The 24,402-nt window shown below is 39.6% G+C and overlaps 1 protein-coding gene across 4 annotated transcripts in view; it reads left to right on the top strand.

Annotated features, from left to right (window-relative positions):
• The window catches only part of unc5cb (unc-5 netrin receptor Cb), a 147,668-nt gene that overhangs the window by 84,007 nt on the left and 39,259 nt on the right, over window positions 1-24,402 (top strand). For all 4 annotated transcript variants that reach the window (XM_077542473.1, XM_077542471.1, XM_077542470.1 and 1 more), the window contains exons 2-3: window positions 6,126-6,356; window positions 15,972-16,115. In XM_077542473.1, coding sequence (XP_077398599.1) covers window positions 6,126-6,356; window positions 15,972-16,115 — 375 coding nt within the window. The remainder of the gene's footprint in view (window positions 1-6,125; window positions 6,357-15,971; window positions 16,116-24,402) is intronic.

The raw sequence follows: 24,402 nt of genomic DNA, 5'->3' as shown, positions 1-24,402 counted from the left end.
GTATTTCTATTCCTTTTTAAGCTCAAGCAAAATCTCATTGTGCGAGACTGCGAGTCTCTCATCTTCTCCTCTGCCCGAGAGCGCACTTTAATATGTAATGATGCTGGCGTTGGGAGCCGGCGTTTGGCTTTGATTCGCCCGTGTCCACGCTGTCATCCTTTTAACAGCGCTACACTCCCGCTGCTCGGGGAGGCGAAAACTCGGCACCGCTGCCAAGACGAGCTCCCAAAGCGCTTGTCCACTCCCACGGGGTGGACATGGCTCGCTTTAATTCTCCATTCTACTTCATTCTTTCGATAACAAGGCAGAAGGACAAACTCATTTAAGGGGCGTGTTATTAATCGTTCCCATCTTCAAAAATGACAGCCATCCAGCCTTGATTATCCATTTTAACAAATATTCCCTTCTAAATTATTCCCTAATATGACTTCCGGTGGGAATTAGCAAAACTCACCCTAATTATGAAGCGTAATACAATTGGAGTTTGCTGCGAGGACACGTTTCATTAAAATTTTAAAGCCTCAATATAAAGACAATTTAGCAGCGCAGAGATTAAAATCAAGCCACATAATTACAAATACTTAATGCAAGAATCCATATTGCATTTTAATCAGAGAGAACCGACTTGTAAAACAAATGGGAAGGAAATAACCTGCAAATAAATGCCTTATTGATGCTTAGAAGTGGGGTTCATTTGATCTGTGTATTACATATAGAAGACAAACAACTACACAGACGAGCGAGAATTGGGCCCGAGTGTGCAATACAAGACAAGTGAAAAGAAAAGAAAAGCTGCCGCCAAGAACAAAATCAATGGCGAAGTGTACCACTCATTAAGACATAACAGCAGTTGATGTGATTTATTTTGAGCGAGGCAAACTTGGACTGAAGCAATCCAAAGTTTATAGTTCCAAGCAAACTCGGCTTCAGTCAAACTCGACCCGACAGGCGAAGGAACCAATCAGGTTTGAACTAAAACTGCACCAGGTTGATGTATCCATGGCAACTAACTGCCCTTTGGCTAAGCAATGTACAGGGGGTCTTCGGTTTACGAGATGTTTGTGGAACACGTATAGGACGTAACAATCACATAGAAAAACTCAGTCAGCGCTTTTTGTTGTCGTTGTCAATAATATGTTCTATGCAGCCCCGCTGGTCTAAATATGGTATTATGGTTAATATTGCGTTTGTGGAATATGAGTTAAGCAGCAAAATCCAGACGTTTTCATCCATCTCAGGAGGCGGCCATTTTGCCATTAGCTGTTGGCTGTAGATGACATCAATGTTGCTCAGGGATCAGGCAACGACCAAACACAGCTCACCCGTTTTCTGAAACTGAGCTGTGATTGGTTGTTACCTGAGACATGAGCAACAATAGTCAGGTTTCCATCGAATTGTGTCAAAAATTTTAAGCAAATTTGCTGAAAATGCGCAAAAACGGACACGCGACTTATGCCCGTTTCCATCAGTTCTTCTTTTGCGAATATTTAGAGGGGACTCCGCCGCTGTAGGTGGCGCTATACACCATAGGAATGTGATCCACCAGTAATTTAAAAGAAGAAGACGAGGAAGCGACTGCTCTAACCCCAGGTGCTAGCTAGCTAGCTAGCTCCCATGGTGCTCGTTTACCTGCTAGGGAGCTAGCTAGCTAGCTAGCTAGCATCAATGATTAAAGCCAAACTGTGGCAGGTTTTTACTTTCCGAAACCTGGATTTGCCACCTCTGCCCACAAGTAATACACATTGAAAAACAAAACAAAACTAATACTGAAACTAAACTAAAACTAAGCATTTTTTAAATAACTAAAACTAATAAAAAGTGACAGAAGCACCCTGAAAACTAATAAAAACTAACTAAAATGAAAATTTCAATACCATAATAACCCTAGTGAGGTCACATATAACATGATTGTGAAGGAATATTTAAGGTTGACTTCCACATTTTGAAGTCGAATAATGAATATCGACCGATTTACAGAAGACTTTCCTGTATGTTACCATCACTAGACTTTAATGCTCTGTGGAGCAACAAAATGTCCGTCCAACAAGGCAAAACAGTCTTCCGCATCTGGGTTCGAGAATATGAATATAAACTAAAATAAGAACATTTTTCAGAACAGTGTTTGGGTCGTGTAAAATAATAAACTGCACACTAGCCTCACACTTGTCTCCAGTATTTACTTGGATGTGGATTAGCATCCATTTGATCGCTTTCCTTTTAGCTTTCCAACAAATGCCGTATCAAAGGTAATGACGAGTGTCGATAAAGATCAGGTGTTTTTATATCCCAACCTATTTTCAAGGACCACTTCCATTCATGTCCGACGTAAAAAAAATCTCTCAGCCAGGAAGTTGATGAATTGGAATATCTGCGGGCAAGTTTGCCGCTTACCCCTCCGCGAGCGTGCGCCCGCGCGCTTTCATGGCCGCCTCAGATCTCTGTCGCTTTGCAGCTCGACACGGCGAAGGCGCCAGGAGCGAGAGAGAGAAAGAGAGCGAGCGAGCGAGATGGGGAGATAATGGCAATGGCGGGTGAAAGACGGCTAACACAATCTTTAATGAGTTTCCGTCAGCTCCAGCTCTCGACGCTTTTCTGGGTCAGGGTCCCCTGGCTTAGCACGTGGGCGGACTGAGGGCCGAGGAGCGAGCCGGGGCCCGGTTGGCGTCCACGGAGTCATCAAGTGGAAAGAAAAAGCAACAGATGAAACTGAATGAGGTCTCGTTGGGTTTCGTCTAAAGTGGAACCTTGAGTTTCCGCACTGGTTGAGGGTTGGGTCAGAAATGGCTCATTTGCACAAGACAAAACCGCCCCCTGCAAAACAGACCGAATTCTGGAAAGCTAAACAAAATGACTGAACGAGCTATTTTATGCTCACAGGTCACTTGAGGTCGTATGTAATTCACCGCAGATTAACAGCAAAGCAAACAAGACACCTCGCCCACTCCCCCCAGTGAGGATGGCCTCGGTCACGCCCCCCCCCCCCCCCCTCGCCTCGCTCGCCTTTTCATTTCCCAGCAATCATCTCGGGGGGGCCGTGGCAGGTATGGAGGCAGAGATAACATTAGAGAGACATCACAGGGAGATATCCGGACGAGAGAGAGATTATTCAGCGCCGCAAAGGCAACCAGGAGGCAACCTCTGTCAGACATCAAGGCTCCGGCGTGTCCACACAGGACAAGGGCAGTGGAGGGGGGGGGGGGGGGACACAAGGGCAAGGACGAATTGCTGATGCACTGATAAACTCCTTTTTTTTTTTCTTCCTAAATCCTCCTCCACAATTTACAGGTAAAAACAGATTATGTCATTACTTCAAATTGATTAGTGTGTGAAAATAATGGACGACATGGAAGTTTTTAACTCATTTGCTCCCAAAAACCTAAAAAAAAATTGTCAATTTTAAATATTGACATGGTCCCAAAAACATAATTATACTTTTTAAATGTTTTTTTTATGCAAGAGCATACAGAAGGCTTTGATGCAGCCTCTGACCTAAAGAGGTCGCTTAAAGCAATGGTAGTTATTACAAAAAGCGACCAGCAGGAGGCAGCGGAGTATGAGATCAACCAGGGCCATGTTGCAACAAGCTATTTTCCCCAGTGTTTTAAACAGGTTTGTGAATAATGAGGAAACTGCAACACGGAAGCAAATACAAAAGATGCTAATCTTAATTTGGTAGGTTCCACGTTATTTTAGCAATAAAACACAATATTCTGTGGACCATGCCAAATTTGTCAAAATCCAGTAAAACAGTCTGCAGTGAAGGGGGTTGCTTCAGTGAAAATGGCTGGGAGTGAATGAGTTAATATAACTATTGAAAAAAGATTTTCTTTAACGAAATGACGTAAGAACAGAAATGATATGAGAAGTAACTGAAACGACATCAAATGTGTGATTTGTTCCACGCCCACCCTTAAATTGGTGATTTTCCGTCAAGTAGAGGTCGTTGGGGGGAAAAAAAGAAGAGAAAAATATATATTTATTTATTTTTGGGGTGTCGAGTTACGCATCTGAGCCGTACAGTTCCCACCATTCTAAACATTTGTTAACATAGTAAATTTAATAATAAAAATAGCTGTACTGAGGCTTTTTCTCTGAATACGTTTATGACTTTAAATAAGGTTAAAAATATTTCTTTGTCATTTAAAAAAGCCTTACTAATTGTTTGGATGGATAATTACTCATTTTATTTATGTTTGAAGAAAAAATGTTATCGCTAAACGTCCCGGGTTCAAGTGTTCTTTTTTTATTTATTTATCTTTCGACTACAATTAATACTTTGTATTTTTTTCAAAATGTATCTTTCAATTGACTTCATAAGAAAGCTTAGCATTCAGTTATTAGCATTCAGCTAAGCATTTAGCTTAGCATTCAGCTATTACCATTTAGCTTTCAGCATTCCCACGCAATTTCTGCAGAAATTGCACTAGTCTAGTTTTAACTTGATTATACAGTATTTTTTTCTCCATACTTATTTGAAATGCTTCTACTTCCACATCGCTCTTACCACTCCAACATATTCCAAAAATTCACGCCATGCGGGGGGGTATTTAAAAAATTCATCGTTTTCCAGCAATTACACATTTTTCACAAAATTCCTCATTGATTTCAAATGGCACATATAATAACCAATATAAAAATATTTCTTTGTCATTTAAAAAAGCCTTACTAATTGTTTGGATGGATAATTACTCATTTTATTTATGTTTAAAGAAAAAATGTTATCGCTAAACGTACTTCCTGTTTCCGCCGACGTACTTCCTGTTTGCTAGCGAGAGGAAACAAACAGTATGGAAAGTCAATCCACTGCCATCCATGTTGAATTATCAAGCAAAAATGCCTTAAGATTCGTTTTATTATGCTTTATGCATATGAGTGTGAATACTAATGCTTATTTTCGTCGGAATGTTGTTATAAATAAATCGATGCATTTTCGTTTGCATTGGCGCTAGAATGTATGTCGCTAATCTGGTTTGATTTATGTTATGGACCCGAAAAAAATCCTCAATACGTGAATGTGACTATGATTAAGTATAATAATAATTAAGTAAGTATCTCTATGTTTAACTCTAAATGTTTTTCTCGGACCTGCATTGTAAATCCAGCCTGAAGGTGCAGTCGCATTCTTCAGTTGTTCCCAAAAAACCTGCGTGAAATGTTTTATTGTCTGATGAAAGCAAAGGTTTTGACCAAAAAAACAACTGCTTTGTTTTGAAAACATCCCCTTCAGTCTGCCAAGGTTCTAGCCGAGTTTGTTCCTCATCCTGTCTCCTCCTGGTGAATTATTGATGCCTTACCGGATCGACGGTATGAATAGAACAGTTCAGGAGGTGACAAGCGGAGAGGACAAATAGGCTTCATCCTCCTCCTCTTCAAAGGAGAAGTTCCCCGCGCTCGCCACGCTCGCAGATTTCGCTGTTTGCCGCTGCTGTGAAGCGTTCGTTTGCCATCGCGGCGGTAGCGGCGCTCGCGATTCAAGACGCAAAGATGAAAGGGAGTTGTAATTACAGGGAAGCGTATCTGTCGACTGCAGAAGTATTGGAGGAATGGCACAAAGTGGGCCAGGAGCCTCGGGTCATTAGATGATGGTATGTGTGTGTGAGCCAGCGAGACAAAAAGCACGAGAGAGAGAGAGAGACGAGAGCGAAACCGAAACCATGCGACTGCTTGTAATGTCAGTTCATCCGAGTCCACCTCTAAAATGTGGTCAAATCCAGCTACGTTTACTGCTCCTCCCACATTATCTCATTTCTACCACTACGGTTAGCTAGCTAGCTAAACCTACTGTCCGAATCTGTGTCTTTCCAGGACCATTTTACAAGAATAACTTCATTATTTAAGATCTCAAGCGAATAGGTGACAATGTCACCAAGTCCGCTGATGGTCCCCTGTTAGGGTTAGGGTTAGGGGTTAGGAGTTAGGGGTTAGGGTTAGGGTTAGGGTTAGCCTGTTAGCATAAGAACCTTGCATTATGATGTAGCATCCATTTTTTCACACATTCAGCGGACACGCCCACAACATTTAACAGTGGAGAAGTTCTTTCGTAACGATTTTGTTTCTCACGAAATGAAACGCAAACGCCCCACCCTCGATAAATCTCACCCTTATTCTTCCTTGTGCCCCCCTAGTGGACGACGACTTCATAGGTCTCAGCGAACTGCCGGAAACCTTCCCCTCGGACCCGCCCGAGCCGCTGCCCGTGTTCTTGATGGAGCCCGAGGAGGCCTACATCGTCAAGAACAAGCCTGTCAACCTGTACTGCAAGGCCACGCCCGCCACGCAGATCTACTTCAAGTGCAACAGCGAGTGGGTGCACCAGAAGGAGCACACGGTGGAGGAGCGCGTGGACGAGAACTCTGGTGAGAAGTTGCGCAACGCAAGCAACAGTGTGTTAATCAAAAACCCAATCTTGTTATAGTAAAGGCACAAAAAAAAAGTTTAAAAAAAAAGTACAGTAAATCCCCAGGTGTAGGGCTCCTCGATTACGGGAAAAATAATCACGATTATTTTGGCAATAATTGAAATCGTGATTATTCATTCAAATGATTATTTTTTTATTATTTAAGTATTTAAAAATATTACGACCAGTTCAAAAAAAATAGAAACACTATAATTATGTAAGTTCATTTTGGACCAAACACAAGTTGAAGTGCAGTATGTGCACTGTGCAGTAGGACAATCATTAATTTTTTTTTTTTACTCTTTTGAAATTGAAATTTGAACATTAACATTTTTTCAAATTCTTTAAAACACCAATTACGCAAGTTCCTTTTGGATGAAACAAATATATTAAATTAGTTATTTTAAAATTTAAAAAGGTGCAAATGTATAATTTGAACAACTCAAAAATTACCATTAATAATCTTTTTTTTTTTTACGATTATGCAGATTTTTTAATTTTGGAATGTAATAGAATTTCGATTAATAATGACACAGCCCTACCCAGGTGTTTTCGGGGGAACGGGCTGAAGCTTGTTGCGAATAGTGTAAACTTGAAATAATTGACGACCCTTCTCAAAATGTTCATAACGGTATACATATATATTAGGGTTGTGGCAAAAAAATGGTTGGAATTGGAACATTGAAAAAAAAAATCATTTGACTTTAAATTGAGAGCCGTATCAATTAGCTTTTTTGGGGAGGGAGAGATTCACACCCCTTACACACAAACATGTATGTATATTAGAGGTGCAACAATTAATTGATGACTAATGAATTATCAAATGATTCGATAAATATATTTGACTTTAAATCGTTTTGATACCTTCTTAGTAATTTTAAGAATTTCACCTTCTCAATAGTAAACTTGCTTACAATATTCACAAGCATCCAGAGAAATGTTAAGTAGTGAATCTCCAGCAAGCTTGTTTTTTTCCCACTGAATTCTCAACCCCCGAAGGCAACGGAGCTATTACAGCCAACATCGCAGGCACTGATTGGCTACATTCAGCCGCTGTATTAGAAATTGAGTTTTTTGCTTCATCCCCACAGGTAGGCTACAAATCATTTCCCGTTTAGCGCGTTTTCATCCGGCTGTTTACTCCCCGTCCCCATCACACACACACACACACTCCGGACATAATGGATATGCTTGAATCAATACGCAGATCCAAAAAATTGTGTTGCAGCCAGCGTAAAAAGCGAAGGCGTATTGAAGTTTTGCCCTTTTGGCCTGATATGTTACTCGTGCTTTGTGTTGCTTATTGTTACGGCGAAGAAGGCGTTTGAAGGTTGCCCGTTTTTCTTTGGCCTTTTGTGTCAAAGGGGTTTGCGCTAAAAGCATCAACAGAGAAAGACAGCCCACGCGTCGCCACAGCGAGACCCCCCGCTCCACAGCAGCGCAGGAGGCCCACGGGCTACTTCCTGCGCAGAATTTCATTCATTTATGCGCTTTACCCTCAACTTACAAACACGTATATTGTTGAAGTTGACACACACACACATTATAAAGACAAATATGAATTTGAGAAAAAAATATATATTTTACTTGAAACTGCAAGGTATTTTTGCACAACAAATCAGCATCACTACACCTCACATTTGCACTACTGTAGAACTGTGTTTTTTGTTCCACTCCAGTCCTGTAGGTGGCACTATATGGGTCATACCACCAAATCAGAGCCATTTGCCTCCCCAGGAAATAAAATGAGTACGATAAATTAACTTAAAAGTTATTATTTTCTCCAGAATGAATTTGATAACTACATAATTTTTTTGCATATAATTAATACCTTTTAAAAACTAGTTTTTCCACTTACTGTCGACTGAAGGTGACATCACCTGTGCTGAGGAAGCAGGTAACGACTAATCATGGCTCAGGTTGCTGACCAAACCCAGAAAACAGGTGAGCCAAATCAAATTCATTCTGGACAAAATTTTAACTTTTTACTGCTGAAAATGGCTCAATGCGACAAGTTATCCCTTTAACTACAAAAAAAAAAAAAAGAATACATTTTTAAAAAGTAGATTTTTATACTAATTAAAATGTGTTATATTTCATGGAAGATACTAGAAAAGTTCGTACTTCTCGTTCCTGATGAAGCCAGTTTGTTCCTTCAGGTTAAAAGCTGAGATAATGTAGCTGGCAGAAATGTAATATATTTTTCCTCTCTCTCGCTCTTTCTCTCTCTCTCTCGCTCGCTCGCTCGCTCCTTTTCTTTTTCCGTGTCTCACCTTCATGTCAGGCAATAACTCGTGATGTTCTGAAAACAAGGACAAGACGGGAGACACAAAGTTGGAAAGTCTACATTTTAATGTACCAAACACAAGCGACAAAGGCAACTGTATTCGGCGCTGTTATGTTTATGTACAAGTCCTTTCTTTTTTTTTCTCTTTTTTTTTCTGTACAAGTCCTTTCTTTTTTTTTCTCTTTTTTTTCTGTACAAGTCCTTTCAATGCAAAGAATCAGACCTTGATCGAGGCTCGTTAAAATTTGAAAAAAGTGAATTTATCAAATGTGTTCTTGACCTTCCGCAGATATGAGAAAACCTTTGAAATGCGGCGCCGCAGACTAATTGATCAAGTGAGCTCGCCCCCGAGTCAAGAATACAACAAGAAGGTTCAATGTCAAAGCAGGATGATGAACACAGCAGACTAGGAAAGAGAATAAAATGGCATTTATTAAACAAAAAACATATTTGAAAGCTTTTTAAATACATAAATCAACAAATGTCATTGATTTCCAACGGTCTCGGATGAACACAATGTGATCATTTTTGTATTGCAACTCTATTCAACAAGCACTTTTCCTCCTTTGATAAAATCGAGCCAGACCAACTGCAGCATTTGAAGGCAGCTCTTAAATATGAGCAAAGAGGGCCGAGCTTGTTTTCAACCTCATTGTTCCCAGTTAAAATCCTTCAAATGAACTCTTGCTTCCCTTTAAGAAATAGCCAAACGATCGCGTCTTGAAACCAGCTGTTGGCTCCGCCCCTCGGTGGGGCACCGCCCAACATCCGAGACGCTCGGCAATAACGCAGCCAAACGAGCTCGACTTGGGCAAAATCGCCATCCGTCGTGTCTGATCCAAGCTAGTAATTGTCTTCTTTTCTGCCTGTCAGCGGCTCTCGACAGCATCAACATGACTTGTGATTTAAAATGCAATTACGCGGCCGAGTCTTTATGACCCTTGTTTGAGCCGGTTACCATGGCAAAGAGTTGGATTATTATTTTTTTTATTTGGTTTGGGGAGTTGGAATGATAGGACTTAGTTGTGTAAGTAATGAGTGTCCAGGCTGCGGTGTTTTTTTTTCTTTCTTATGTTTGCGAGTGAATAAAAGGGCCGGCGGTGGCCTCGGAGAGCTTTTAAAAGCGCGGCGATGACAACTGTGAGGAAATGAAGTGTTGATTGGGCACTAGGTCATATTTGTCCTTTACAAAGACAATCACGGCATTTATTATTTGTCACCTGCTGAGAGAACAGCTTTGATTTGGTATTTACCTTCAGTTTAAGATCTGACAGCCTGAGCCGACGGATTCTCAAGAACAATGTTCTGAAATCGGAATTTTACAACTCGAACCCATTTGCACAAAATACATTTTAGCACTTTGAGATTTCTTTGGAAATAAGAAGTGCATTACAAATACAACTTTTTATTATCTCTTTGACTGCCAAAAACGTTAAATAACGTTTAGTAAAATCCTATGGAGGAGTGCCAAAGACGTTAAAAGACGTTTGTTTCAAAACAGAGGTGAAACTAACCATTTTCTATTGTTGATTACTGAAAAACGGAATAAGGTAGAAACAAACTTTTTTTTTCTGATGAAAGATGAGAGTCCAATCTTTCATTTGGTAGTATGTGTGTTTCCATAGTCCAAACACATAATTTTCTATGGACCTTGAAAGATCAGTCAAAATGCTTAAAATCGGCTGGCACCCACGGCATCCCTTTTCTGAAAACGTCTGGCAGTCAAAGAGTTATGATTAAAATAAAAGATGAGGATTTTCAGTTTTGCTAGCCTCATTATTTTGACCCGATATTACACAGGTCACGTCCTGGCGTCCCATTTTTGTGCCATGTTATGTATGTCAATCACACAGTTATTATAGTGATTCATACGATAAACCCATTAAAAGGTAATTTAACTTTTAAATTCTTTCTATTTACTTCAAAATTCACATTATCATTCGCATCCGCATCTAATTGACCGGACTACGGAGTACTTCCCGTTACTGCGCCAGTGATAATTTCGTAGATGAAAAAATGTTGTCAGGATTGTTTTTTTCTGACGAAAATCAAACGAAAACTAAAATGGAAGCCATTCATTGAGACGATAGCGATAACTGAAATTGACTGACAATTTCATCAATTACTAAACCAAAAATGAAAACAACACAGTGCCGAAGATTCACACAATCCAATTAAAAGGAATGACACGCAGGTGGGAGAAAAGACCCACTCAGAAAATGTTCACCGCACTTCATTCATTGTGCAGTTGTAAGAAGTAATCTCGCGCAATTTTGCACTTATTTTTTTTATTTAGGTGAAAATAAGTTGTACGACGGCATATTATTGTCAGTTCAAAAATAATAAGACACAGTTGTTAATTAAGTCTTGCGTGTTAAACTACAGTTACAAATACAGTAGGTGTGTTATAGTTTTCTGAATAAAAGTTTAAATGTATGCTGGAAAAAACCTGACTAAATTGTCAATTTAGTCGACTAAAAGACTCAGATGACTAAATTATGAGGTTAGTTTTAGCCAAAAGACTATAACCAAATACAAGTTTCTTGTCAAAATTAACACTGCTTCCTGCTTTCACATCTAAGAATCATGGGAAATGTAGTCCTACTATCCACTGCGGTCTCCACTCGCCAGTCATATTTCGCCAGTCATATTTCCAGTGTAAATACGGGAACGGCGCAAGGTCAACGGCACAACCAGCTTCCATTTCCTGTCGGGACGGAGCAAAAAAAGGTTGGATAATGAATGATGAGCACATGGACTACTTTAGCGCTGTTGAAACAAGATAGCATTTAGCATTAGCGATGATCCTCCCTAGTCGCCCGACTTACTGTACACTACGCTTTTGTCTTTCTTCACGGATGTAAAATGGGTCATGTTTTTTTTTTTTTTTTTTTGAACATGTGATTAGGCGCCGATCAGCAACCAGGTAACACGAGACAGCAGAGCGCAAAGAACATTAGCATTTTTGACAGAATGAACACGTTCACGTGCGGTAAAGTGCGGTTTTGTTGTGTGACTTGGGATGAACCAGGGAGGCGAGTTGTGTGTGTGTGGGAACATGGTGAGCATACATCACTCAACAGTGAAGCATGATGTGTGTCATAGGAGAGGGCGGAGGAGGGGGGGGTGGGGGGGGGGGGGTGTATAAAGCATACATTCAGATGAGATGACAAAAAGTAGTCATGGCAAGAAAAAGTGCTGAATGTTGCTCTTGAGGAGTCCTTCCTGGGAAATTGACTTTTTCATTGCTTGTACAGTCGTACCTTGACTTTCATTATTCGCGGGGGATGGGAACCGGGCCTACCCGCGAGTAGTGAAAATCCGCATATAATTGACACTCTACGCCCCTTTCTTTGGCCTAAAGGCGTGGAATTGCCAATGCAGAGTAAACATTTTGACTGGCGAGTACGTTCGGACGTAATGAAATATTATAGTCAAACACACTCGCAAATACGTTCAAACATACTCGCAAGTACCTTTTGAACATTTCACAAATGCGTTGGAACGTACTCGCAAACATGTTCAAACATACTAACGATACGTTCCAACACACTCGCAAGAGCGTTCGAACGCACTCGCAAATACGTTCAAACAGACTCGCAAGTGCGTTCGAACATTCAACAGGAAGTCAGCCGTTTTGGTTTTCCTGAGCTCGTTCTTTCCATATTATTTTTTATGTTTTTTTGCCTACGCCATCTAATATGAGCGCAGCATGACATAAAATTTTAATCACTCTTGACAATTCGGCATAAAAAAGCAGGGATGTGATTTTTCCGCTAATTCGCGGAATTCCGCTTTTTTTATCCCCCCCCCCCCCCAAAAAAAAAATCTTTTTTTTTTTTTTTAGTTTTTTTTTTTTTTAGTAGTTCATTGTGTATGCACATGACTCCGACAGATAACATCTTCTGCTATAACAAAGACATTTGTGGTATGCTCTAATATGAGTTACTTTTCATTTGGTCATGATACAATTATTTGTTCATGAAATTTGAACTCTTCAACATTATTTATGTGTTAACTTAGTAATCACATTAGTTAGATATGATGATATTCTCAGTGATAGTTTTTAAAAGCAAAGGCAGTCCAATGTTTTTGAATGTGACTGATTTTGAGTTGACTAAAACTGCCATTTTATATGGGATAGTTCAATATACATTGAAAATTTATGCTGTTGTTTTGTCTATTTCTTTGTCATGTGAGTGCATTGAAAGTACTTAAAAACACGGAAAACCCATGAGCTCCGGGGGGCTATGCCCCCCTTGTCCCCCCACCAGGGCACTGCCCTGGACCTAGCTGGGTGCCAGCGGCCCCCAGACCCCCGGCTAAATTTTCAGATAATTTCACTTTGGTCAAATCACATCCCTGAAAAAGCGATCAAATATGAGCAGCAGTGTGAGCGAAGCGACATGAAGTCACCAGATGAGGTCAGCAGGCTTATTTCAGAGCTCTTCTGCTTGACTGATCCTTCTGATACCTTTCAAGCAAAGCACGTCGAGAAACCTTTCATGCGGGCCTTAGTAAGGCCCGTGACGTCGCAAATGACTCCTGATGTTCGCGTGCAGCGTGTCCTTATCAGCGACTATTGAATTGCATTCTAAACAATTCTAAATTGAATAGTTGAGTCACCACTTTGGTGCAGCGGATTACTCATATGGATCTATGCATGGTTCTGCCAATTGACACTCCAGTGGTGAGAAGGAAAGAAGTAGAGTTTTCAGGCGTCTGTGCTGTAATGGGATGTGTATTTTTCTGAGGACTTTTTACATTTGAAAACATATCCATACCAATATGATTTTTATTTTTTTAGGCAGATGTTATATTTAGCAGAATAAAATTCCGGTAATCGGCCAAATGATTTAAAATATACGTTGATATCTGTTTAACTTTACAACAGAGGAAATAATAATAATATTTTTTTTTTCTTTTGGGGTCGAATGTTGGAATGTCATTATCTTTTCGTTATGTTGTAATGTGTATACAAAAAATTAGATTTTTTTGTGGCCGATTTGTGTAAATTTTTTCTTTATTTCTTTTGGGGTGAAATGTTTGAATTATCTTTATCTTATGTTGTAATGTGTGTAAAGAAAATTGGCAAAAAAAAATGGTCGATTTTTGCCATTTTCTTTAGGGTGGAATGTTCAAATGTAAATTATCTATATCTTATGTTGTAATTTGTGTTAATGTTAATGTGTAATTAAAAAATCGACAAAAATAGATTTTTGACAGTTTTAAAAGAGCTACTATCAGTTGATTAAATCGTCCGGCCCCTTCTTTCAACCCCTTATTTTGTCCAAATAGGCTTGTTACTTTTTTTAAACCAACAACACAGTTGTTTTTATTTTTTATAATGTTAGCATAATGGCATAACTTACTGTCACAACACATGTGAAAAAATGTGCTTGCCCCAAAACATTTTTTGACTTTGTATTGTTTTTGTTGATTCTCAGTTATCCAGGTCATGGTAACACACAAATGTTATTTTCTTATTTTAACAAAAATGATTTACACAATATTATATTTCTTAGACTGAATTATATATGAGGTTTTTTTTTTACTTTTCCGTTACCAACGTACTTCTTTTACCTGTCTGTTTTTTGACAATAATTTGTAACTCTACTTAAGTACAGAGCTTGAGTACTTTTGTCACCTCTGATATTCTTCCACGCGGGCTTCGCTGATCCCAAACATCCTGAGCACTCATGTCTGCTCCTCTGCCACGCCGCGTACTCGTCGTAAATTTTACATGAGCGCTAAGCTGCGCGGGATGCGATTGTACGAGCCGAACACGGCGTGTGTGTGAAGGCGCTGAACCCGAACTAAAATGGCATGTTCGTTTTCAAAAGCAGCCACTCTCTTTGCCTATTTTTTCCTCTCACTCAGTCAGAAAATCAAGACGCACCAGAAACCTGAGCGTGGATATGAAACAGTCGCAGCTGAGCTCAAATAGTGCATCATTATTTTACATACCCACTCCGCCGCATTTGGAGTCTCGTGGCGTCCCACCCCGATTTCCTCGCGCATCACGATGTGTTTCTAACGAGATTTACGGCACAGATTAAGGTTCTGATTGCGTTAGCCGTTGAGTCACATTATGATGTCACGTCGACACGGGTTCCCTCAGGTGTGCTAAACATGACGGATACAGCGAACAAGTATGTCACTTGCATAACAAGGTCCATCTTATTGATGGAAATGAAAATGAGTGCAATAAATTGCGTTTAACAGTTGGCAACGGTGGTCCTTATTCCGCAGATGTGTGTGAACGCAGCTGTTACAAAAGCGACCGACCTCCATGTTATGCGGCAAAGGATCGTTTTCAAGGAGCGCGTTGAGTAAATCAAAGTTCTCGTGAGGCTTTTGGCTGATTTTTTTTTTTTTGGGGAGGGGGCGAACGTTTTACAACCTGAATTGTTTTCCAGCAAGATGAGCATTACTTCACCTGCGAGTGACTCACAGTGCAAAGGTCGAGATAAGAAACATTACACACAATTGTAACTTTAGTTTATTAATGTAATAGAATTCTGTATTTCTTTCTTTTTATTTGATTGCTAATCAGTGTCACTTGAAGTATGTTGAATTATAATAAATAGCTTTTTTGCAACATGGCCCTGGTTGATCTCTTACACTCTGCTGCCACCTTCTGGCCGTTTTTGTAATAACTACAATAGCTTCAAGCATTCTCCTTAGCTCAGAGGCTGCATCAAAGCTTTCTGTATGCTCTAGCATTAAAAAAAAAAACGTAAAAAAAATACGTCTTTGGGAGCATGGTAATATTCAAAATAGAACATATTTATATGTTCTTGGGAGCAAATGAGTAAAATTAGCTGTGGGTGGGGTTAAATTGCTCACTAAACCCAATTACTGGTAATATTGTTTAAAAATATTCTAAATAAGTGCAAATAAAGGCCTCCGCCCACAATTTCAGTGCCCACAGATGCAGGATAATCAGCTCTGTGGGGTACGCTGGCATTTTGTCTTGTGTACAGGATTTATTTGTTTGAGGCCTGGCACCCAGATGAGCACTAATCAGTGGGGTTAGCAAACAGGATTGTCTTCGGCGTAACACCCACAATCCGCCCCCGCGGGACCCCGAAGCTCAACGTTGTGGCTTTGGAATCAGGGCTGGATGCGTACACACACACACACACGCACAAACACACAAACACAAAGTACATGTCCATTTGCAAAGTTGCAAATGGAGGTATTACATTGAAATCACCTAAGGAAAGATGTGTTGATTTTTTTCCAATACTCGTGTAAACGTCTCACTTCCTTCCGTCCTGGCAGGCCTGGTGGTGAGGGAAGCCAGCATCGAGATCACTCGCCAGCAGGTGGAGGAGCTTTTTGGACCTGAGGACTTCTGGTGCCAGTGTGTGGCCTGGAGCTCGGCGGGGACCACCAAGAGCCGCAAAGCCCACGTCCGCATCGCCTGTGAGTGCTCTCGTTTGCCCTTCGTCCCCGTACACACACATTTTATATTGAGAAAAAAAGAGCAAGATACAAAAATATTATACAGAATTATTATCTGACAATTAATAATCATGCCAGAAGATGTACCTGTATTTTAGAGTCATACTAAAAACACAACAGGAAGTCCGCCATTTTGATTGTACTTTTTCTCCAGTTTTGCCCTTTTATAGAGGTAATAGTTGAACAAACTATGAACTATGAACAAATTATCCAATCGTCTCCAAACTGGGTGCGTCATGTAAAGATGTCTAAGATGAAAAGTTATTGAGCTGTTGCCATGGCGATGGAAATTGTTGCTGTTTTCAAACTCACTGGCAGCCAGCAGAGGTGGCAAATCCAGGTCTAGAAAGTAAAAACCCTGCCACAGTTTCACTTTAGCCCCTGATGCTAGCTAGCTAGCTAGCTCCCATGGTGTTTTAGCCCCTGATGCTAGCTAGCTAGCTAGCTCCCATGGTGTGTTAGCCCCTGATGCTAGCTAGCTAGCTACCGAAAAGGTAAACAAGCACCATGGGAGCTAGCTAGCTAGCTAGCATCAGGGGCTAAAGTCAAACTGTGGCAGGGTTTTTACTTTCTAGACCTGGATTTGCCACCTCTGCTGGCTGCCAGCTGTTTTAGAAGCAGAGGTGCCTGTATTTCCAGCCATTTGAGAGCATTTTGTTTGACCCACAGAATATAATAAATACTTTATGATAATATAAACACCGAACCTTCTAAAACAAAGAGTAGACGCCTCTTATTTCGCCAGGGAAAAAAAAACAGTTAAGATCACTTTGACTCCATCGTCCAACTGTACAAAAAGTTTCCTTTTAAGTGTCTAGACCTGGGAAAATACTCCTGAAACTTCCTGACAAAACCATTAGTATTTTATTATGCAGTTATAAAATAATGGCTTAATATCATTCCACAGAAAAAAAATAACTAAGCAGTCCTGGTTGTACGTTCCTCCAAAATGTACGAGAAGCTGTATGCATATGTAACAGCCCAAGACCTACAAAATAGTCTTTTGGAGCCATATGCCAAACCTAACAGCAAGCCCACTATTTTGAATTTTTGACACATTTTTTGGTCTTTAACCCTGGAGAACCCAAGAACCCTTTTCTTCTTTGGAAAATTATGAATTATACATTAAATGACTGCTATAAATTCACTGAACACCAAAATGTTTTTTCAATTTTAACCCTTTTTTTTCTGAACTAGCTCAGAGTTGCTAATTTATCAAAATATATTTATAAAACATACTCCTAGGCATTCTGCAACATGATATGAAATAGATTAACAAAAAACCCACAATTTTATCATCTGATGGTTTGCTGAGAAGATGGTTTTGTTTGGATTGATTTCCAGCTCAACAAAACAGCATGTTGGCAGCCATCTTGTCACCACCACTCATGTAAGTGCAATATTCATCCACTAGATGGCCCCATGCACGGGTCAGAAGTGGCACTCTGGACTTTTGAAGTGAAATTTGTTTAAAAAAAAAAAAAGGTCTTTGTTATTTGAGTAGCAGAATTTATAGGGGCCAAATTTGACCCCATGGGTTCTCCAGGGTTTAATAGAGGTTATATTTTAACAAACTCTTCCTAATTCGTTGGGCCAGCATCTGGAAAGTACACGGTGGCCCGACATAGTGCCATCGGGTTAATGTTGGAGGAAATGTGGCACTCAGGTTGGTAGATTGAGGAGATCTTCACCAGATGTGGGACTCAAGGGTCCCTTTGAACACAATTTTATGTTAGTTTCCCTGTAAACAGGGAATCACACGAGTGTATACACAGAAAAGAGGCCACGGCGCGTGTTTATACTCGTATTTTCCCCGTTGATGGTCTTGATTTGTTCTCTCCACCCACTCAGAAGCATCGCAAAATAGTTTCCAAACGACGAGAGCCCAAGTTTGCGTCTGTTTGGGCTTTTTCTTGGCTCCTTCAAAAACAACCTGACAATCAAAAGTATGACGACAGCCCAGAAGAGTTGACAGTTCTAGTTCTAGTTGCAGCATCAAGGCGATGGCGTTGCAACATTAAAGCGCGTTACGTAACACAACAGCGCATGTGTTGTTGTCATCATTGCACCTGAAGGGACGTGTCGGTGCACTTTCAACTTCTGTCTAAAGCTGCGTTTACTCTTTACCATTCACACAATTGCCATCGTTTTCATCCAAGTTCGGGTATGCCGCTTGTTCCACGTACAAGTAAAATGAACCTTACAAAAGTGGTTGTGGTTTGGCGTGCCCATCATGTGTTAGCATTAAGCTAGCAGACAAACGACGTGTAATGCTCTTTTGTTTATTTTAACTGGGAGTGGCCATAAGCCTTTTGTAAGTCAGGTCACTCGTATCTCAAGGCACTAGGGCTGTGCATGGTGGTGAGTCAAATTGAGTAGCAAGTTGGCGTCAAATTTGAATTTTGCCACTCAGAATGTGTCATAGCATATTGTCAACAGAGAGGAATGTTTGGATGGCACGTCCCGTCTCTCTAGTGGGAGTGCACATAGGTGAAAGCTATCAGATCTTTTTAAAATAGATCCATCGAATAATCAAATAATTGGCAAACTTTTTTTTCCCCAGCCCTAATGCATGTGCTGCATCCAAAGTAGTTATGGCAACATATGGCCAGATAACGCCGTCCTAGCAACGGGAATATTTGACCAGCTAACGCCGTCCTAGCATCGGGAATATTTGGCCAGCTAACGCCGTCCTAGCATCGGGAATATTTGGCCAGCTAACGCCGTCCTAGCAACGGGAATATTTGACCAGCTAACGTCGTTCTAGCATCGGGAATATTTGGACAGCTAACGCCGTCCTAGCAACGGGAATATTTGACCAGCTAACGCCGTCCTAGCATCGGCAATATTTGACCAGCTAACGCCGTCCTAGCATTGGGAATATTTGGACAGCTAACGCCGTCCTAGCAACGGGAATATTTGACCAGCTAACGCCGTTCTAGCATCGGGAATATTTGGACAGCTAACGCCGTCCTAGCAACGGGAATATTTGACCAGCTAACGCCGTCCTAGCATCGGCAATATTTGACCAGCTAACGCCGTCCTAGCATTGGGAATATTTGGACAGCTAACGCCGTCCTAGCAACGGGAATATTTGACCAGCTAACGCCGTCCTAGCATCGGGAATATTTGGACAGCTAACGCCGTCCTAGCATCGGGAATATTTGGCCAGCTAATGCCTCAGATGTTGGTTGGCTAACGGCGTGCTAGCAACAAAGGAAAGGGAGTTGGCAAACTTGGACATACTCATCTGGACATTGTTGGAGCATGCATGATGTAGAAAAAGCTTTAATGTTACCTTTTTAAACAGCTTAATGCACTCTAACATAAAAATGAAAAAATGTTTAAACTAATAGAAATGTGGCTGCATCTTTTAGTCATTGATACAGTCATTTCATAATAATTCATAAAATTGAGTTAAAATTAAAAAGATGTACTGTACTGTAAAAAAAAGTGTGCTATTGATTTGTGTTAAAGTGATATATCTGCCACTAGATGGCATAATTGCATTTTAGACGCTGGTGACATCTCAGTGTATTTTTCTTTTCATATTAATCTCATCAACATGAAGCACATTTTTAAAATTGTAAAATACAACTTGACCCCAGTCTTCACTAATATATGCATTATTATTAAGTGTAATAATGCTAATGCTAAATTTTGATGTGGATGTGTCTGCTACGTTGTGACTGGATTTACCCCTGTACAGGCTTTCCAAGTAAGGGGTGGTCATTTGTGGCGCGTTAAAAAAATAATTTGTGGCGTTAAAGGAACTTTAACTCTTTGACTGCCAAAAACGTTAAATAACGTTTAGTAAAATCCTATGGAGGAGTGCCAAATACGTTAAAAGACGTTTGTTTCAAAACAGAGGTGAAACTAACCATTTTCTATTGTTGATTACTGAAAAACGGAATAAGGTAGAAACAAACATTTTTTTCTGATGAAAGATGAGAGTCCAATCTTTCATTTGGTAGTATGTGTGTTTCCATAGTCCAAACACATAATTTTCTATGGACCTTGAAAGATCAGTCAAAATGCTTAAAATCGGCTGGCACCCACGGCATCCCTTTTCTGAAAACGTCTGGCAGTCAAAGAGTTAAAATGACTCAAAATGAATGCACTCATTTTGACACCCCTAGTTAAAATGCATGACCAGCGTAAGGTAAATGGCACAGTCAAAGGAGGTAATTGTAAATTATTTTAAACTAAAAAGGTTCACTTTCTGTGCATTGATATGCTAACTGTATCAATACGTTGTAATGAGATAAGTGAATTTGGCTTTGTAAACATGTGATCAACAAAATAAATGTGCTACTTAAGTGCACAATTTTGATCAAATTTCCATCAGGACATTTGGGTTAAGGGTTCAAACATGTATTCATTGTGCTTGCGACTATACGTTTCTTGAAAACCGACCAAAGTGATTCATCCCAAGAAAAGGAGGTCACGTCGACTGACTTGGCTCCACTCCGGCTATCACTTGGACCTAAAGCGGACTGGCAGCAGCTCTGCGCCGCCCGTCGACTCGCTGCCATACTTTCCCTCTGTTTCCAGAACGGAGAGTCGGATCCACGCCTGTCGGTCCCCCACTGAGCCGTCCCCCGCTGCTCCGCCTCCTATAATCACCCGTGATGAGCAGCCTGCCAGCGCTAACCGATCCCTCAAATCACAATGGACCCCCCCCCCCCCTCTCTCTCTTCCCCTCCCATTAGCTCCCGCTGAATGGATTAGCTCCTCGACCGGGCTCGCTCCCCGGATGGGCGTCGTTTCACAGCCGGACTCGATCCCGTTAGTATAATGGGAAAAATGGCCTTGTTTTGCGAACATATACACTTAAATCCGATTGTTGAGTCACAGCCAGCGCTGGCGAGTTAAGAGCTCGTCGTGATGCGCCTTTTCAGACGCACGGAAATTCAAGCGTTTGGATGGCGTGCGTGTCCGCTGGAGGACAAACAAACGCACAAATTCCTTGTGATAGCCTGCCCCCCCATTCAAGAGATTACTTACAAGTGTCACAATGAGTGTGTTTTTTTTTGTTTTGTTTTTTTTTCCACACAGAGCAGATGAAACAAATGAATCAAATCAATGCCTTTGAAAAGATGAAAAGAAAACAAGTTGATTGGGTTGAACTGTTTGTGTTTTTAGGAACAAAACAAAATGTTTCACGGTTCCCAAGAGTATCAGCGAATTGCTTGGGAAGGACAAAAAACATTAGAAACACCCAAAAATGCTCCCTAAGGCGCCGTGCAGGGTAATGAGTGAACGAGTCCAACAGCTTTTTCGGCAGCTCACATTCGACCCGAGTGTTGTGAGAAGGAAAAAACAAAGATGTCGAATTCCAAATAACCTCCTTTGCTTGTGGGTCATTAGGACTATAGTAGCAATTAAGGGTCCTCGCACCTCTTTTTCATGGCAAATCCACAAAATGATCTTCAAACTTTGACATGATTCTGATCCTTATCTGTCTATTACAAATGGGTCTCTTTTTGGTAAATTCCATAAAAGGTAGAATTTATCCAAAAAGAATGGCTGCATCAAACCAAAATGGCCAGTAACCAATTAATCAGCCAATTACTAATTATTATTATTAACTCATTCACTGCCATTGACGGCAAAAATTCATTTGAACTATTTCTATTAGTTTAACATTTTTTCCCACTTTTGTTAACAAGAGTGTGAAAACCTTAAACAAAAAAAAATTACATTTAGAACAGATATAAAATGTGTGATTAATCGTGAGTTAACTCGTGGAGTCATGCGATTAATTACGAAAACATTTTAATCGCCTGCGCCCCTCATTTTTAATCATCTTCTTTTTTTTAAGTATTTTTTTTATTTTTTAATAATCTTCTCTTTTTAAAAAAGAAAAAAGAAGATATAGCAAATAATCATAATAATAATCATAATAAATCCCGTGACTTAATCACAAATGTTATATCTGTTCTAAATGTACAATAAAAAAATTCTAGGTTTTCATACTCTTGTAAACAAAAGTGGGAAAAAAATTTAAACTAAAATAAATAGTTCAAATGAATTTTTGACGTCTCTAGCCGTCAATGGCAGTGAATGAGTTAATATTATTATTATTATTATTATTAAAAAAATATATAGTTAATAAAATAACTTTTTTTTTTGTCCCTTCCAAAACAAATCTGAATTACAGGCAGAACATTTGATAATTTATTTAATTATACTTTACCTTTATTAGTCATTCAACTTTACAACAGAATGAAAAATCGGCAAAAATATGTTTGTAACATTTTGTAATTGATGTGTATTTAAAAAAAAATAAAAAATCGGCCAAAAATCAGATGATTTTAAAACAGCTAATATCGACGAATAATGATTCACATAAAAGGGTTTGCAAAATAAGTTTTACCTAAATAAATAATTACTGTAAATAAAAATGTATTATACGCTAAAGTTAAATACAACTGAACTGTAATTAACAATTAACTAACAATTGAATGTACTATACTGGCTTAAAAAAAATTCACAGTAACATTCTGCACAGTTTGAGCTCCAAATTCAAACATATTTTTAAAGATTGCTTTCTCTGGTTTCTAGTTTGACAGAAACATCCCCAAAAAATATTACCAGATATGTAAATTTCTCTCTCTAGTGTATCACAGTGTAAACCTTTCACTCTCCTCTCTTCCCATCACACTTTTATTCACAGATGCAGACGGCAGAAAACCTTCTTTCAACTTCAACTCACAAAACGCTATTGATGCAAATCTTTTGGATTCACCCTTATTTTCATTTTTCACGCCCACTCACCTCCTTACCTTCCCTGCCCTTTCTTTTCCTCGCCGTTCCTCTCCATTAGCTGCAGTGTCGTCTTAAATATGCCCCGTCAGTCAGTCAAGTCGGTCCATTCAGGTTTCATAGCAGCCTTTTTATGGAAATGACTGCCACCTCAACCCTTCTAGCGGTTATTTTACTTGTACACTTTTTTCATGTTGCCCCCTAAAGACGGACACGACATATTCCTTAGTTTGCTTTATTTTATTGTAAAGAAAACATTAGTGTTACATTTTATGACGTGCAGGTGCACTATTTTAGGTGTGAGGGAGTGTCTGTGGCAAATGTCCCAAATGGACCAATGTTGTCATTTATAAAAACATAGTAGTGACAGAAAGTAGACTGTAAAGAACTCAATGGCGTTTCCCGCATTTTTTCCCCACATTCTTTGCTTCAATTCAATGGGCACTGTGCTGCCACATCTGGTGCGTGTGCCTATAGGCCCCTAGAGGGCAGTATAATACACACATGGTGACGCATACGAAGAAATTTCACAACTGACTTCGTAAGCTGCAGGAACATTATTTATTTTTTCCCCAGTGATAAAGAATATATGCCTGTGAGTATTAACCGATTAATTGGCCGATTAATAATAAATAAATAAAAAATATATATATGAATATAATAACTTAAGTCTGGTGATCCCTTAATGCTTAAAATAAATATATGAATTAGACGCAGAAAGTCTGACGGTTTTACAATACTTTGTTATTTAATCTTTGTTAAACCTTTACGACAGAGAAAAATCTGCCACTTTTTTGATTTTTAAAAAAAAAAAAGGCACTATCTTTCTTATGTTTTGTTTTAACTCTTTGACTGCCAAAAACGTTAAATAACGTTTAGTAAAATCCTATGGAGGAGTGCCAAAGACGTTAAAAGACGTTTGTTTCAAAACAGAGGTGAAACTAACCATTTTCTATTGTTGATTACTCAAAAACAGAATAAGGTAGAAACAAACTTTTTTTTCCTGATGAAAGGTGAGAGTCCAATCTTTCATTTGGTAGTTTGTGTGTTTCCATAGTCCAAACACATAATTTTCTGTGGACCTTGAAAGATCAGTCAAAATGCTTAAATCGGCTGGCACCCACGGCATCCCTTTTCTGAAAACGTCTGGCAGTCAAAGAGTTAAGGGGAAAAAAATGGCAAAAATCGGCCCCAAAAAAAATCTGCCCTTTTTGTTGATTTCAAAAGTGCTAATATGGGTCGATTTATTGGTCTGAACGATTATTCGTCGGGCCCTACTTAAATATAGGAGCATTCAGGGGAAATAAAAGCTACACTTGATTAATGGTTCAATCAAAATGTATCCAACATAAAAGTTTACATTAAAATGACTACTTAAACACACGTTTCACAGTTTAAAAACAAAGAGATTAAATCCAAATATATTGCACTAAAAAGTTAAACACAATGAACTGTCCTCAGGTAGTGGTTCCTTGGCGTA

Source organism: Vanacampus margaritifer, chromosome 14 (assembly GCF_051991255.1).
Source record: "Vanacampus margaritifer isolate UIUO_Vmar chromosome 14, RoL_Vmar_1.0, whole genome shotgun sequence".
Lineage (NCBI taxonomy): Eukaryota > Metazoa > Chordata > Actinopteri > Syngnathiformes > Syngnathidae > Vanacampus > Vanacampus margaritifer.
This window is presented reverse-complemented; position numbering and strand designations above follow the sequence as displayed.